This window comes from Oncorhynchus mykiss, chromosome 2 (assembly GCF_013265735.2).
Source record: "Oncorhynchus mykiss isolate Arlee chromosome 2, USDA_OmykA_1.1, whole genome shotgun sequence".
Classification (NCBI taxonomy): Eukaryota; Metazoa; Chordata; class Actinopteri; order Salmoniformes; family Salmonidae; genus Oncorhynchus; species Oncorhynchus mykiss.
The window spans coordinates 10,838,585-10,856,558 of record NC_048566.1 but is presented as its reverse complement, the minus strand read 5'-3'; the positions used below and the strand labels follow the sequence as shown (position 1 = coordinate 10,856,558).

Below are 17,974 nucleotides of genomic sequence, written 5' to 3'. Positions count from 1 at the left end.
CGCGGATGGTTGTAAAATCTGGTTTCCAGGACATTACAAAAGAGTGTACCACAAGGTTCTATTTTAGGCCCAGTCCTTTTACCATTTCTATAAATGACATTGGTAAAACGGGGGAGCGAAATGTAGCTTCATCTGTATTTAAATTTTTATTTTTTATTTCACCTTTATTTAACCAGGTAGGCAAGTTGAGAACAAGTTCTCATTTACAACTGCGACCTGGCCAAGAATAAAGCAAAGCAGTGCGACAGAAACAACAACACAGAGATACACATGGAATAAACAAAACGTACAGTCAATAACACTGATTGTTGATGATACTCTTCTACATTCATGTGCTCCCTTATAAAGATGCATATCACATCCGTTAGCAATATTGTGTGTTCGTTGTATATAGTGGGAAGTCACATATCAGCCTACTACCATACACTTGTGGAATAATCTCCATAGGTCTCTCAAAAGTGGATGGTTTGGTGTCCAGGGGTAATTCAGACGGCTGGATGAGGTCCTTCAAAGTGGATGATTTGGTGTCCAGGGGTAATTCAGACGGCTGGATGAGGTCCGTCAAAGTGGATGATTTGGTGTCCAGGGGTAATTCAGACGGCTGGATGAGGTCCTTCAAAGTGGATGGTTTGGTGTCCAGGGGTAATTCAGACGGCTGCATGAGGTCCTTCAAAGTGGATGATTTGGTGTCCAGGGGTAATTCAGACGGCTGGATGAGGTCCTTCAAAGTGGATGATACGGTGTCCAGGGTAATTCAGACGGCTGGATGAGGTCCTTCAAAGTGGATGATTTGGTGTCCAGGGGTAATTCAGACGGCTGGATGAGGTCCTTCAAGTGGATGATACGGTGTCCAGGGTAATTCAGACGGCTGGATGAGGTCCTTCAAAGTGGATGATTTGGTGTCCAGGGTAATTCAGACGGCTGGATGAGAACCTTCTGACTGAAGAATGTGTTTGTTTTCTATGATTTGCTTTTCCAATTGTATTGATACAACACACACACCGACTTTTATTAGGGTGAGTCTTGTCCTTGGATGCAGTACTGAGTCATTTCTGCTAGATGGGCCAGCCACAAAGTCAAAATTGTAAGAATTCATGGGGAAAAAATGTGCTTTTTGGTCTTAATCTAAGGTTAGGGTTAGGCATTAGTGTTAGCAGTGTGGTTAAGGTTAGGGTCAGGCATTAGGGTTAGCAGTGTGGTTAAGGTTAGGCATTAGGGGTAGCAGTGTGGTTAAGGTTAGGGTTAGGCATTAGGGTTAGCAGTGTGGTTAAGGTTAGGGTTAGGCATTAGGGTTAGCAGTGTGGTTAAAGTTAGGGTCAGGAATTAGGGTTAGCAGTGTGGTTAAGGTTAGGCATTAGGGGTAGCAGTGTGGTTAAGGTTAGGCATTAGGGTTAGCAGTGTGGTTAAGGTTAGGGTTAGGCATTAGGGTTAGCAGTGTGGTTAAGGTTAGGGTTAGGCATTAGGGTTAGCAGTGTGGTTAAGGTTAGGGTTAGGCATTAGGGGTAGCAGTGTGGTTAAGGTTAGGGTTAGGCATTAGAGTTAGCAGTGTGGTTAAGGTTAGGGTTGGGCATTAGGGTTAGCAGTGTGGTTAAGGTTAGGGTTAGGCATTAGGGTTAGCAGTGTGGTTAAGGTTAGGGTTAGGCATTAGGGTTAGCAGTGTGGTTAAGGTTAGGGTTAGGCATTAGGGTTAGCAGTGTGGTTAAGGTTAGGGTTAGGCATTAGGGGTAGCAGTGTGGTTAAGGTTAGGGTTAGGCATTAGAGTTAGCAGTGTGGTTAAGGTTAGGGTTGGGCATTAGGGTTAGCAGTGTGGTTAAGGTTAGGGTTAGGCATTAGGGTTAAGGTTAGGTTTAAAATCAGATTGTATGACTTTGGGGCTGTGCCAGCTAGTGACCACTCTACAGAGCTTCCTCCAGATCACGATTCGTGAAACAAAACTCTAACCTTCGTCTTGGGAGGTCGTTATGTTAACCCGGTGACTGACGCAATCGTTGATACTGTCCCGTCCCCCCCAAAATTAAATTCGGAGCCAGATGAAACTACGGCTGGAGCTCATCGAGCACCCGCTGTCACACAGCCTTATTTATGTGTGAAAAGTGGTGGTGGTGCTGGTGTAACGGATGTGAAACGGCTAGCTTAGTTAGCGGTGGTGCTGGTGTAACGGATGTGAAACGGCTAGCTTAGTTAGCGGTGGTGCTGGTGTAACGGATGTGAAACGGCTAGCTTAGTTAGCGCTGGTGCTGAGGTAACGGATGTGAAACGGCTAGCTTAGTTAGCGCTGGTGCTGAGGTAACGGATGTGAAACGGCTAGCTTAGTTAGCGCTGGTGCTGAGGTAACGGATGTGAAACGGCTAGCTTAGTTAGCGGTGGTTCGCGCTAAATAGCGTTTCAATCGGTGACGTCACTTGCCCTGAGACCTTGAAGTAGTAGTTCCCCTTGCTCAGCAAGGGCCGAGGCTTTTGTGGAGCGATGGGTAACGATGCTTCGTGGGTGACTGTTGTTGATGTGTGCAGAGGGTCCCTGGTTCGCGCCCGGGTATGGGCGAGGGGACGGTTTAAAGTTATACTGTTACACTGTGCCTGAAACAATGCATCATGATGAGATGCAAGGAGGGACACATTTCCAGCATCTTTGGTGTTAATATATAAATAATCTAGATAACATTGTTGACTTTGACATTCGTCCTGTGTAGCTCAGTGGGTAAGAGCATTGGCGTTAGCCATGCCAGGGTTGTAAAGGTTCAATTCCTGCAGGGATCATGCACACTCGTAAATGTATGCACGGACAACTGGAAGTGGCTCTGATGTAGTGAATATTGTTGTTATTCGGCTGTGTTTCAGGTATCAAGCCTCGTCCCAAGTTCACGGCGATCATACATGCTGTGACTCCCCTGGTCTCCCAGTCTCAGCCCATCCTCAAGCTACTGGTGGCTGTCTCCAAGTCCCAGCACTGTGTCCAGGTAGATTAACTCACATCTCAGCACTGTGTCCAGGTAGACTAACTAACATCTCAACACTGTGTCCGGGTAGATTAACTAACTCACATCTCAACACTGTGTCCAGGTAGACTAACTAACTCACATCTCAACACTGTGTCCGGGTAGATTAACTAACTCACATCTCAACACTGTGTCCAGGTAGACTAACTAACTCACATCTCAACACTGTGTCCGGGTAGATTAACTAACTCACATCTCAACACTGTGTCCAGGTAGACTAACTAACTCACATCTCAACACTGTGTCCAGGTAGACTAACTCACATCTCAACACTGTGTCCGGGTAGATTAACTAACTCACACCTCAACACTGTGTCCAGGTAGACTAACTAACTCACATCTCAACACTGTGTCCAGGTAGACTAACTCACATCTCAACACTGTGTCCAGGTAGACTAACTCACATCTCAGCACTGTGTCCTGGTAGACTAACTAACTCACATCTCAACACTGTGTCCAGGTAGACTAACTCACATCTCAGCACTGTGTCCTGGTAGACTAACTAACTCACATCTCAACACTGTGTCCAGGTAGATTAACTAACTCACATCTCAACACTGTGTCCAGGTAGACTAACTAACTCACATCTCAACACTGTGTCCAGGTAGACTAACTAACTCACATCTCAACACTGTGTCCAGGTAGACTAACTAACTCACATCTCAACACTGTGTCCAGGTAGACTAACTAACTCACATCTCAACACTGTGTCCAGGTAGATTAACTAACTCACATCTCAACACTGTGTCCAGGTAGACTAACTAACTCACATCTCAACACTGTGTCCAGGTAGACTAACTAACTCACATCTCAACACTGTGTCCAGGTAGATTAACTAACTCACATCTCAACACTGTGTCCAGGTAGACTAACTAACTCACATCTCAACACTGTGTCCAGGTAGACTAACTAACTCACATCTCAACACTGTGTCCAGGTAGACTAACTAACTCACATCTCAACACTGTGTCCAGGTAGACTAACTAACTCACATCTCAACACTGTGTCCAGGTAGACTAACTAACTCACATCTCAACACTGTGTCCAGGTAGACTAACTAACTCACATCTCAACACTGTGTCCAGGTAGACTAACTAACTCACACCTCAACACTGTGTCCAGGTAGACTAACTAACTCACATCTCAACACTGTGCCCAGGTCACTCCCAGCACCACATGCCCATATGTGCTCATCATGAGTCATAAGAATGAACCCAGAAATCCTTCAGCAACCTGACCTTGTAGAAAGTAGATTTTTGGCTCCTCTGGTGGCAGGTTGGCCAAGTCTCAGTACTTTTGTCTAGGTAACAGCTAGCGCCATGCTGTACGTGGTTGGCATTGATAGAATGAACCCAGAAATATAACTCCTTCCGTAACTTGAACCTTGTTATTTTGAGTTTAGATGTATAATTATATATGTCTGTGTTGCACATGTCATGTTGTCACCCATATACAGTGGGGAGAACAAGTATTTGATACACTGCCCGATTTTGCAGGTTTTCCTACTTACAAAGCATCTTTGATAAAAAAACTACAGACCTCTGTAAGTAGGAAAACCTGCATTTCTATCAATGTTACATGAATGTGTGCTTTTATATCAGGTTATCATAATTCATATACAGTTGAAGTCGAAGTTTACAGACACTTAGGTTGGAGTCATTTAAACTCGTTTTTCAACCACTCCACAAATGTCTTGTTAAACAAACTATAGTTTTGGCAAATCGGTTAGGACATCTACTTTGCTTGACACAAGTCATTTTTCCAACAATTGTTTAAAGACAGATTATTTCACTCTATCACAATTCCAGTGGGTCAGAAGTTAAAATACACTAAGTTGACTGTGCTTTTAAAACAGCTCGGAAAATTCCAGAAAATTATGTCATGGCTCTAGAAGCTTCTGATCATCAACATAACCTGAAAGGCCGCTCAGCAAGGAAGAAGCCGCTGCTCCAAAACCGCCATAAAAAAAGCCAGACTATGGTTTGTAACTGCACATGGGGACAAAGATCGTACTTTTTAGAGAAATGTCCTCTGGTCTGATGAAACAAAAATAGAACTGTTTGGCCATAATGGCCATTGTTATATTTGAAGGAAAAAGGGGGAGGCTTACAAGCCGAAGAGCACCATCCTAATCGTGAAGCACGGGGGTGGCAGCATCATGTTGTGGGGGTGCTTTGCTGCAGGAGGGTCTGGTGCACTTCACAAAATAGATGGCATCATGAGGTAGGAAAATGATGTGCATATATTGAAGCAACATCTCAAGACATCAGTCAGGAAGTTAAAGCTTGGTCGCAAATGGGTCTTCCAAATGGACAATGACCCCAAGCATACTTCCAAAGTTGTGGCAAAATGGTTTACGGGCAACAAAGTCAAGGTATTGGAGTGGCCGTCACAAAGCCCTGACCTCAATCCTATAGAACATTTGTGGGCAGATCTGAAAAAGCGTGTGCGAGCAAGGAGGCCTACAAACCTGACTCAGTTACACCATCTTTGTCAGGAGGAATGGGCCAAAATTCATCCAACTTATTGTGGGAGGCTTGTGGAAGGCTACCCGAAACATTTGACCCAAGTTAAACAATGTAAAGGCAATTCTACCGAATACTAATTGAGTGTATGTAAACTTCTGACCCACTGGGAATGTGATGAAAGAAATAAAAGCTGAAATAAATAATTCTCTCTATTATTATTATTCTGACATTTCACTTTTTTTTTTTTTAATAAATTGATGATCCTCACTGACCTAAAACAGGGACATTTTACTAGGATTAAATGTAGTAGCTTTCGGTTGTGATATAATCCATCCTAATGAAAACGCCATTTCATGTTTAAATGTATGTCATATTATTCCAGGTGATTGTCCTATGGAACTGTGACAAGCCCCTCCCGGCCAATCACCGCTGGCCTGCCACCGCCGTACCTGTCCTGGTCATAGATGGAGAGAGCAAGGTGAGTCCTCAGTACCTGTCCTGGTCATAGATGGAGAGAGCAAGGTGAGTCCTCAGTACCTGTCCTGGTCATAGATGGAGAGAGCAAGGTGAGTCCTCAATACCTGTCCTGGTCATAGAGGAGGAGAGCAAGGTGAGTCGTCAGTACCTGTCCCGGTCATATAGGAGGAGAGCAAGGTGAGTCCTCAGTACCTGTCCTGGTCATATAGGAGGAGAGTAAGGTGAGTCCTCAGTACCTGTCCTGGTCATAGAGGAGGAGAGCAAGGTGAGTCCTCAGTACCTGTCCCGGTCATATAGGAGGAGAGCAAGGTGAGTCCTCAGTACCTGTCCCGGTCATATAGGAGGAGAGTAAGGTGAGTCCTCAGTACCTGTCCTGGTCATAGAGGAGGAGAGCAAGGTGAGTCCTCAGTACCTGTCCTGGTCATAGAGGAGGAGAGCAAGGTGAGTCCTCCGTACCTGTCCTGGTCATAGAGGAGGAGAGCAAGGTGAGTCCTCAGTACCTGTCCTGGTCATAGAGGAGGAGAGCAAGGTGAGTCCTCAGTACATGTCCTGGTCATAGAGGAGGAGAGCAAGGTGAGTCCTCAGTACCTGTCCTGGTCATAGATGGGGAGAGCAAGGTGAGTCCTCAATACCTGTCCTGGTCATAGATGGAGGAGAGCAAGGTGAGTCCTCAGTACCTGTCCTGGTCATAGAGGAGGAGAGCAAGGTGAATCCTCCGTACCTGTCCTGGTCATAGATGGGGAGAGCAAGGTGAGTCCTCAATACCTGTCCTGGTCATAGATGGAGGAGAGCAAGGTGAGTCCTCAGTACCTGTCCTGGTCATAGATGAGGAGAGCAAGGTGAGTCCTTTTCTCCTATAGCTTAACATACATCAATGTGCTGATGGATGTGCAGAGAAAAGTCTACATTTATCCCTAGTAAGCACATTCTAGTCACGGGTATTGATTGTTCTCAGATATCTAGTGACTTGTATTGATTGTTGTTGCAGTGAAGAGTCCTACTGTTTGTTGCTGTGTCTTCAGGTGATGAGCAGTCGTTTCCTTCCCTATGACACAATACCAACAGACGCCGTTCTGAGTCTGGACGAGGATACAGTTCTCTCTACTACTGAGGTGAGTTACTGCCAGGAGTTTATTACTGTATGTAAACTAAAGGGGTACCTCAGGGTTTTATTTTAGGCCCAGTTCTCTCTACTACTGAGGGGAGTTACTGCCAGTAGATTTATTACCGTATGTAAACTAAAGGGGTACCCCAGGGTTCTATTTTAGGCCCAGTTCTCTCTACTACTGAGGTGAGTTACTGCCAGTAGTTTATTACCGTATGTAAACTAAAGGAGGTACCCCAGGGTTCTATTTTAGGCCCAGTTCTCAAATCAAATCAAAGTTTATTTGTCACGTGCGCTGAATACAACAGGTGTACAACAGACCTTACAGTGAAATGCTTACTTACAGGCTCTAACCAATAGTGCAAAAAGGTATTAGGTGAACAATAGGTGGGTAAAGAAATAAAACAGTAAAAAGACAGGTTATATACAGTAGAGAGGCTACATACAGTAGAGAGGCTACATACAGTAGAGAGGCTACATACAGTAGAGATGCTATATACAGTAGAGGCTATATACAGTAGAGGCTATATACAGTAGAGAGGCTATATACAGGAGAGGCTATATACAGTAGAGAGGCTGTATACAGTAGAGAGGCTACATACAGTAGAGAGGCTACATACAGTAGAGAGGCTACATACAGTAGAGAGGCTATATACAGACACCGGTTAGTCAGGCTGATTGAGGTAGTATGTACATGTAGATATGGTTAAACTGACTGCATATATGAGGAACAGAGAGTAGCAGTAGCGTAAAAGGAGGGGTTGGCGGGTGAGACACAATGCAGGTGTTCACCATTTTATATAAATGACAAAAACGGTCAACTTCATCGATATATGCTGGATGCACTGTCACAACAGATGAGCTGAAGCTGAATGGAAGGATTGCAATCATGTACTGTAGTTGTATTACGAGCTATAGGGGCTCAATGTTAAACCACTCTCTCTCTCCCGTTTTTGAAAGGTGGACTTTGCTTTCACGGTGTGGCAGAGTTTCCCAGAGAGGATTGTGGGATACCCGGCCAGGAGTCATTTCTGGGACAGCAACAAGGAGAGGTGGGGCTACACCTCCAAGTGGACCAACGACTACTCTATGGTCCTGACAGGAGCTGCTATATACCACAGGTGAGAAGACTGAGGCTTGTTAGATTAGGGCTGACTACTCTAGGAGCTGCTGTATACCACAGGTGAGAAGACTGAGGCTTGTTAGATTAGGGCTGACTACTCTCTGGTCCTGACAGGAGCTGCTATATACCACTACCTGTCTTTACCTGTAGATATTACCACTACCTGTCTTTACCTGTAGATATTACCACTACCTGTCTTTACCTGTAGATATTACCACTACCTGCCTTTACCTGTAGATATTACCACTACCTGCCTTTACCTGTAGATATTACCACTACCTGTCTTTACCTGTAGATATTACCACTACCTGTCTTTACCTGTAGATATTACCACTACCTGTAGATATTACCACTACCTGTCTTTACCTGTAGATATTACCACTACCTGTAGATATTACCACTACCTGTCTTTACCTGTAGATATTACCACTACCTGTCTTTACCTGTAGATATTACCACTACCTGTCTTTACCTGTAGATATTACCACTACCTGTCTTTACCTGTAGATATTACCACTACCTGTAGATATTACCACTACCTGTCTTTACCTGTAGATATTACCACTACCTGTAGATATTACCACTACCTGTCTTTACCTGTAGATATTACCACTACCTGTAGATATTACCACTACCTGTCTTTACCTGTAGATATTACCACTACCTGTCTTTACCTGTAGATATTACCACTACCTGTCTTTACCTGTAGATATTACCACTACCTGTAGATATTACCACTACCTGTAGATATTACCACTACCTGTAGATATTACCACTACCTGTAGATATTACCACTGCCTGTCTTTACCTGTAGATATTACCACTACCTGTCTTTACCTGTAGATATTACCACTACCTGTCTTTACCTGTAGATATTACCACTACCCGTCTTTACCTGTAGATATTACCACTACCTGTAGATATTACCACTACCTGTAGATATTACCACTACCTGGCCTTTACCTGTAGATATTACCACTACCTGTCTTTACCTGCAGATATTACCACTACCTGTCTTTACCTGTAGATATTACCACTACCTGTAGATATTACCACTACCTGTAGATATTACCACTACCTGTAGATATTACCACTACCTGTAGATATTACCACTACCTGTCTTTACCTGTAGATATTACCACTACCTGTCTTTACCTGTAGATATTACCACTACCTGTATTTACCTGCAGATATTACCACTACCTGTCTTTACCTGTAGATATTACCACTACCTGTAGATATTACCACTACCTGTAGATATTACCACTACCTGTAGATATTACCACTACCTGTAGATATTACCACTACCTGTCTTTACCTGTAGATATTACCACTACCTGTCTTTACCTGTAGATATTACCACTACCTGTAGATATTACCACTACCTGTAGATATTACCACTACCTGTCTTTACCTGTAGATATTACCACTACCTGTAGATATTACCACTACCTGTCTTTACCTGTAGATATTACCACTACCTGTCTTTACCTGTAGATATTACCACTACCTGTCTTTACCTGTAGATATTACCACTACCTGTCTTTACCTGTAGATATTACCACTACCTGTAGATATTACCACTACCTGTCTTTACCTGTAGATATTACCACTACCTGTCTTTACCTGTAGATATTACCACTACCTGTAGATATTACCACTACCTGTCTTTACCTGTAGATATTACCACTACCTGTAGATATTACCACTACCTGTCTTTACCTGTAGATATTACCACTACCTGTAGATATTACCACTACCTGTCTTTACCTGTAGATATTACCACTACCTGTAGATATTACCACTACCTGTCTTTACCTGTAGATATTACCACTACCTGTCTTTACCTGTAGATATTACCACTACCTGTCTTTACCTGTAGATATTACCACTACCTGTAGATATTACCACTACCTGTAGATATTACCACTACCTGTAGATATTACCACTACCTGTAGATATTACCACTGCCTGTCTTTACCTGTAGATATTACCACTACCTGTCTTTACCTGTAGATATTACCACTACCTGTCTTTACCTGTAGATATTACCACTACCCGTCTTTACCTGTAGATATTACCACTACCTGTAGATATTACCACTACCTGTAGATATTACCACTACCTGGCCTTTACCTGTAGATATTACCACTACCTGTCTTTACCTGTAGATATTACCACTACCTGTAGATATTACCACTACCTGTCTTTACCTGTAGATATTACCACTACCTGTAGATATTACCACTACCTGTCTTTACCTGTAGATATTACCACTACCTGCCTTTACCTGTAGATATTACCACTACCTGTCTTTACCTGTAGATATTACCACTACCTGTCTTTACCTGTAGATATTACCACTACCTGCCTTTACCTGTAGATATTACCACTACCTGTAGATATTACCACTACCTGTCTTTACCTGTAGATATTACCACTACCTGCCTTTACCTGTAGATATTACCACTACCTGTCTTTACCTGTAGATATTACCACTACCTGTAGATATTACCACTACCTGTAGATATTACCACTACCTGTAGATATTACCACTACCTGTAGATATTACCACTACCTGTAGATATTACCACTACCTGTCTTTACCTGTAGATATTACCACTACCTGTCTTTACCTGTAGATATTACCACTACCTGTAGATATTACCACTACCTGCCTTTACCTGTAGATATTACCACTACCTGTAGATATTACCACTACCTGTCTTTACCTGTAGATATTACCACTACCTGCCTTTACCTGTAGATATTACCACTACCTGTCTTTACCTGTAGATATTACCACTACCTGTCTTTACCTGTAGATATTACCACTACCTGCCTTTACCTGTAGATATTACCACTACCTGTAGATATTACCACTACCTGTCTTTACCTGTAGATATTACCACTACCTGTAGATATTACCACTACCTGTCTTTACCTGTAGATATTACCACTACCTGTAGATATTACCACTACCTGTCTTTACCTGTAGATATTACCACTACCTGTAGATCTTACCACTACCTGTCTTTACCTGTAGATATTACCACTACCTGCCTTTACCTGTAGATATTACCACTACCTGTAGATATTACCACTACCTGTCTTTACCTGTAGATATTACCACTACCTGCCTTTACCTGTAGATATTACCACTACCTGTCTTTACCTGTAGATATTACCACTACCTGTCTTTACCTGTAGATATTACCACTACCTGTCTTTACCTGTAGATATTACCACTACCTGTAGATATTACCACTACCTGTCTTTACCTGTAGATATTACCACTACCTGTAGATATTACCACTACCTGTCTTTACCTGTAGATATTACCACTACCTGTAGATATTACCACTACCTGTCTTTACCTGTAGATATTACCACTACCTGCCTTTACCTGTAGATATTACCACTACCTGTAGATATTACCACTACCTGTCTTCACCTGTAGATATTACCACTACCTGCCTTTACCTGTAGATATTACCACTACCTGTCTTTACCTGTAGATATTACCACTACCTGTCTTTACCTGTAGATATTACCACTACCTGTAGATATTACCACTAACTGTGAACCCTGACCTTAACCCTCCCGGTCTAACCCTACCTGTACCTGTCTTTACCTGTAGATATTACCACTACCTGTACACCAGTTACCTGCCGGCTAGTCTGAGGGGCCTGGTGGACCAGCTGTCGAACTGTGAAGACATCCTGATGAACTTCCTGGTGTCGGCCGTCACCAAGCTGCCGCCCATCAAGGTCACCCAGAAGAAACAGTACAAGGAGACTATGATGGTGCAGGTGAGGTCTTTCTGGTCTTTCCCCGTTTGGTCTGCTTCAGGAACAACAACAGGAGATATTACTATAGGGCCGTCACGGTCGTCACGAAGGAGCAGCGTGGTATGTTTTCATCCTTTTTATTAGGAAGAGAAAACTCATAACAAAAATAAATACCGCGAACAAACGAAACGTGACGCTCAGGGAGTAGTGCTCCCAGGCAACTATACCTAGACAAGATCCCACAAAGCACAAAGGGGGAAGTGGCTGCCTAAATATGATCACCAATCAGAGACAACGATAAACAGCTGCCTCTGATTGCGGAATCATACCAGGCCAAAATAGATATATAATTACCTAGATGACCCACCCATGTCACACCCCGACCTGACCAACATAGAGAATAACAGGCTCTCTATGGTCAGGGTGTGACAACAGCATAGTCAATGAGAAGTTTACACAAACACATCCAACTAACTTTTCCGATGCAGGGTACGGCAGGGTAGCCTAGTGGTTAGAGTGTTGGACTAGTAACCGAAAGGTTGCAAGTTCAAATCCCCGAGCTGACAAGGTACAAATCTGTTGTTCTGCCCCTGAACAAGGCAGTTAACCCACTGTTCCTAGGCCGTCATTGAAAATAAGATTTTGTTCTTAACTGACTTGCCAAGTCAAATATTTTTTTTTTTTTAAAAACAACATTTAATTGAACATTGAATTTGAGCCTTCTCAGGAACAACTCTGGCTTTGAGTCCCTGGCTGCTGTGCCATATCTGTAGGGGAAAATGGTGATAAAGATGATTCTTTATTTATTTCTCAGGAAGTGCACAGGAAGTGCTCAGGAAGTGCTCAGGAAGTGCACAGGAAGTGCCGTGGCTTTTTAATGTTATTTTTTATTTCCTTTAATGTTCCTGATGACTTCAACAGACGCCACAGGGTCCACCTGCGTTGTTATTGATGTTTCTTATTGTTGTCTAAATAGATTTGGTTTCTGGCCTGAAACAAATAAACAAACCAATAACTACAGTAAAACCATCAACTTTAATTGGTAACATTATGAATCCATCAGTACTAATATCTCCGTCTCTCTCTCTCTCTCTCTCTCGCCCTCTCTCTCTCTCTCTCTCTCTCTCTCTCTCTCTCTCTCTCTCCGTCTCTCTCTCTCTCTCTCCCCCCCCCCCTCTCTCTCTCTCTCTCTTCCCCCTCTCTCTCTTCCCACACCTCTCCCTCTCTCTCTATCTCTGTCTCTCTCTTCCCCACCTCTCTCTCTCTCTCTCTCTCTCTCTCTCTCTCTCTGTCTCTCTCTCTCCCTCTCCCCCTCTCTCTCTCTCTCTCACCCCCTCTCTCTCTGTCTCTGTCTCTCCCTCTCTCTCTCTGTCTCCCCCTCTCCCTACAGACCTCCAGAGCGTCTCGGTGGGCCGACCCAGACCACTTTGCCCAGCGACAGAGCTGCATGAATAAGTTTGCCAGCTGGTTTGGCAGCATGCCCCTGGTGCACTCTAATGTGCGTCTGGACCCGGTGTTGTTTAAAGACCAGGTGTCCATACTGAGAAAGAGATACAAGGACATAGAGAGACTATAACCTGCCTGATCCTCTCTGTCTCCATGGTGGAGTGGAGAGGGACAGAGAGAGACTAGAACCAGCCTGATCCTCTCTGTCTCCATGGTGGAGTAGAGAGAGACTATAACCAGCCTGATCCTCTCTGTCTCCATGGTGGAGTGGGACAGAGAGAGACTATAACCAGCCTGATCCTCTCTGTCTCCATGGTGGAGTGGGACATAGAGAGACTATAACCAGCCTGATCCTCTCTGTCTCCATGGTGGAGTGGAGAGGGACAGAGAGAGACTAGAACAGCCTGATCCTCTCTGTCTTCATGGTGGAGTAGAGAGAGACTAGAACCAGCCTGATCCCCTGCTGCCCCCTAGAAGGACAGGAGAGTAGAGGGACAGAGAGGGACTACAACAAGCCTGAGACCCCTGCTGCCTCCTGGAAGGACAGGAGAGTAGTGGGATGGGAGACACACAGAGACCCTCCTAGAGAGAAGAGAGGAACAGGGGAAGAAACGAGAGGAGAGGACAGGGCGCTGTGGAGCCAGGACGCCACGGTTGACCCTGCCAGAGAGAAGGGAGGAACAGGGGAAGAAATGAGAGGAGAGGACAGGGCGCTGTGGAGCCAGGACGCCACGGTTGACCCTCCCAGAGAGAAGGGAGGAACAGGGGAAGAAATGAGAGGAGAGGACAGGGCGCTGTGGAGCCAGGACGCCACTGTTGACCCTCCCAGAGAGAAGGGAGGAACAGGGGAAGAAATGAGAGGAGAGGACAGGGCGCTGTGGAGCCAGGACGCCACGGTTGACCCTGCCAGAGAGAAGGGAGGAACAGGGGAAGAAATGAGAGGAGAGGACAGGGCGCTGTGGAGCCAGGACGCCACGGTTGACCCTCCCAGAGAGAAGGGAGGAACAGGGGAAGAAATGAGAGGAGAGGACAGGGCGCTGTGGAGCCAGGACGCCACGGTTGCGTCTTCCACCCACACTCTCCATCTTTGTATGCTGTTGCTGGTGCCAACAGTGGTAACCGTGACAACCCAGGCTGTATTTTGGTAGGAGCTGTACACAGAAATTAAACTAGTTCATGCACAACTGACAACATGGACGTCTGGGGAGGGGGTGGGGGGGGGGGGGACTTTGTTCTAGAACTTTCTACATGAGGAGAGACCCTGGCTGATGCCGTCTCCTCAGAGTCAACACGACGGCCGTTATAGTCAAGGAGAGACCATGGCTGCAGTCCTAACGACGGTCTACTGGTAGACTGTCTCTACAGACTGTGTTCAGTCTGCCAGTGGTAAATCTCTCCCAACCTACTAAAAAAAACCCTACGATGAAACCAAGGGAGGAGTACTTGTTTAGTTATAGAAGTGAACCTTTGTTCTGTTTGGTTCTAAACACTATGCACAGGTTCAACACAATTGCTGCCAGAATCTGAAAATACTATTTGGCTGTGTTTTAGTTAGCTTTTATAGTAAAGAATGAATGTCCAGCATTACTGTCTCTACTGTGTCCAGCCTTGGGTGGTGGTGGGGGGGGGGGGGGGTCTGTGTTTTAGTTAGTTTTTATAGTAAAGAATGAATGTCCAGCATTACTGTCTCTACTGTGTCCAGCCTTGAGGGGGGGGGGGGGTGGAGGTCTGTATTTTCCTGCTGTAACAGGCTAGAGATACAGAGCTCAACCACAGAACTGACATTTCACTGTACCTGTAGTTAGGACTAATGTTGTGGTTGTTGTGCTCTGGGAGTCCTGAGTGTGACTGGGCGTGAATCGATGCTCACCTTGGATGATTTGGAGATTTTTTAACTTGATTTGCCATTTTCTTTTTTCAATATTCTAGAGAAGTTCTAAAAAATTATCGCTCACCAAAAAAAATATATTTTTGAGTGTCTGACTGAAGTACAATGAATCTTGCCCTTTGACCCCATCCTCCTTATCCCTTATTAGCATATTGATCCAGCTGCATTGTAAGGTTTAACAGTTGAGTTTCATATTGATCCAACTGCATTGAAAGGTTTAACAGTTGAGTTTCATATTGATCCAGCTGCATTGAAAGGTTTAACAGTTGAGTTTCATATTGATCCAGCTGCATTCCCTGTTCCACGTTCTACCCCTCACAATGTATTCCCCGTTCCACGTTCTTCCCCTCACAATGTATTCCCTGTTCCACGTTCTCCCCCTCACAATTTATTCCCTGTTCCACGTTCTCCCCCTCACAATTTATTCCCTGTTCCACGTTCTACCCCTCACAATGTATTCCCCGTTCCACGTTCTTCCCCTCACAATGTATTCCCTGTTCCACGTTCTCCCCCTCACAATTTATTCCCCGTTCCACGTTCTCCCCCTCACAATTTATTCCCTGTTCCACGTTCTCCCCCTCACAATTTATTCCCTGTTCCACGTTCTTCCCCTCACAATTTATTCCCTGTTCCAAGTTCTTCCCCTCACAATTTATTCCCTGTTCCACGTTCTCCCCCTCACAATTTATTCCCCGTTCCACGTTCTTCCCCTCACAAGACCTGGTGAACCACTATAATCACACAGCCCTCACCTAGTCAGCCCCCACTATAATAACAACATATACTATCTAACACAACCTTTTATGCAAAGACACAAACATTTTACTTCTGGGTCGTCCCAGGAATCGAACCCACTATCAAGACTAACACCCACATTTGACCATTAAAGGCTCTCTTCTTTGTCCATATTCAGCTCTCATTCACATTAACATGATCAGATTGATTTGAGTTGACACACATTCATCATCTTTAGAGTTAAAAGGACACTAAAGGGGGTTTTGGCATCTACTGACCCAGAGTCAGATGAGGTCCTTTATCTACTGACCCAGAGTCAGATGAGGTCCTTTATCTACTGACCCAGAGTCAGATGAGGTCCTTTATCTACTGACCCAGAGTCAGATGAGGTCCTTTATCTACTGACCCAGAGTCAGATGAGGTCCTTTATCTACTGACCCAGAGTCAGATGAGGCTCTTTATCTACTGACCCAGAGTCAGATGAGGTTCTTTATCTACTGACCCAGAGTCAGATGAGGTCCTTTATCTACTGACCCAGAGTCAGATGAGGTCCTTTATCTACTGACCCAGAGTCAGATGAGGTCCTTTATCTACTGACCCAGAGTCAGATGAAGCTCTTTATCTACTGACCCAGAGTCAGATGAGGCTCTTTATCTACTGACCCAGAGTCAGATGAGGTCCTTTATCTACTGACCCAGAGTCAGATGAGGTCCTTTATCTACTGACCCAGAGTCAGATGAGGTTCTTTATCTACTGACCCAGAGTCAGATGAGGTCCTTTATCTACTGACCCAGAGTCAGATGAGGTCCTTTATCTACTGACCCAGAGTCAGATGAGGTCCTTTATCTACTGACCCAGAGTCAGATGAGGTCCTTTATCTACTGACCCAGAGTCAGATGAGGCCCTTTATCTACTGACCCAGAGTCAGATGAGATCCTTTATCTACTGACCCAGAGTCAGATTCCATCTTTATGTCTCTGTGTCCAGTATGAAGGAAGTTAATTAATAAGAGGTAGTTCCGTGAGCCAATGCTAATTAGCATTAGCGCAATGAATGGAAGTCTATGGGTATCTGCTAGCATGCTAGCAGGGACATGGCTAGTCTTTATTTGAACAGGTAGTTGATCTGAGGGAGCGGTGTACATCTATATAGATTCATTATTAATATGACATTTATATTATTGTGCCAACAGTTCAATGTTTTAATGTTCAATGATTTCACATCCCTAGAATGTCCCCTTGTTTTGATAAGAGAAAAGTCCCCCTTTCCATTTTTAGGTGAAGGCTGTGTGACTAGGTGAGGGCTGTGTGACTAGGTGAGGGCTGTGTGACTAGGTGAGGGCTGTGTGACTGTAGGTGAGGGCTGTGTGACTGTAGGTGAGGGCTGTGTGACTGTAGGTGAGGGCTGTGTGACTAGGTGAGGGCTGTGTGACTGTAGGTGAGGGCTGTGTGACTGTAGGTGAGGGCTGTGTGACTGTAGGTGAGGGCTGTGCGACTGTAGGTGAGGGCTGTGTGATTATATGGTGTGTAGTGTGACTGTGTAGTGTGACTGTGTAGTGTGTGACTGTAGTGTGACTGTGTGTGGTGTGACTGTGTGAGGTGTGACTGTGTTGTGTGAATGTGTAGTGTGTCTGTGTGAGGTGTGACTGTGTAGTGTGACTGTAGTGTGACTGTGTGGTGTGACTGTAGTGTGACTGTGTAGTGTGACTGTGTGAGGTGTGACTGTGTGAGGTGTGACTGTACAGTCCAGGATGTAGCCCCTAGCTCTGGTCCAGGGCATTAGTGCTGCTCTCTAACACTGAGCCTCCTGAACAGGCTGCACTAACACCCTGGACCAGAGCTAGTGGGCCTCGTGACAGACAACAGATGAGATATCTCAGCATTAATAGAAACACATGGTGTGTGTGTGTGTGTGTGTGTGTGTGTGTCAGAACCCTATGGGTTAATT

The 17,974-nt window shown here is 44.7% G+C and overlaps 1 protein-coding gene across 3 annotated transcripts in view; it reads left to right on the top strand.

The window, feature by feature from the left end:
• Positions 1-15,993, top strand: part of LOC110511734 (exostosin-1a) — a 160,557-nt gene extending 144,564 nt beyond the window's left edge. For 2 of the 3 annotated variants that reach the window (XM_036937865.1, XM_036937860.1), the window contains 6 exons: positions 2,838-2,956; positions 5,845-5,940; positions 6,962-7,051; positions 8,005-8,165; positions 11,808-11,979; positions 13,349-15,993. In XM_036937865.1, the coding sequence (XP_036793760.1) occupies positions 2,838-2,956; positions 5,845-5,940; positions 6,962-7,051; positions 8,005-8,165; positions 11,808-11,979; positions 13,349-13,534 (824 nt within the window). In that variant the 3' untranslated portion in view covers positions 13,535-15,993. The remainder of the gene's footprint in view (positions 1-2,837; positions 2,957-5,844; positions 5,941-6,961; positions 7,052-8,004; positions 8,166-11,807; positions 11,980-13,348) is intronic. The other variant, XR_005035034.1, reaches the window with a different exon arrangement.
• The last annotated feature ends 1,981 nt before the right edge of the window (positions 15,994-17,974 follow it).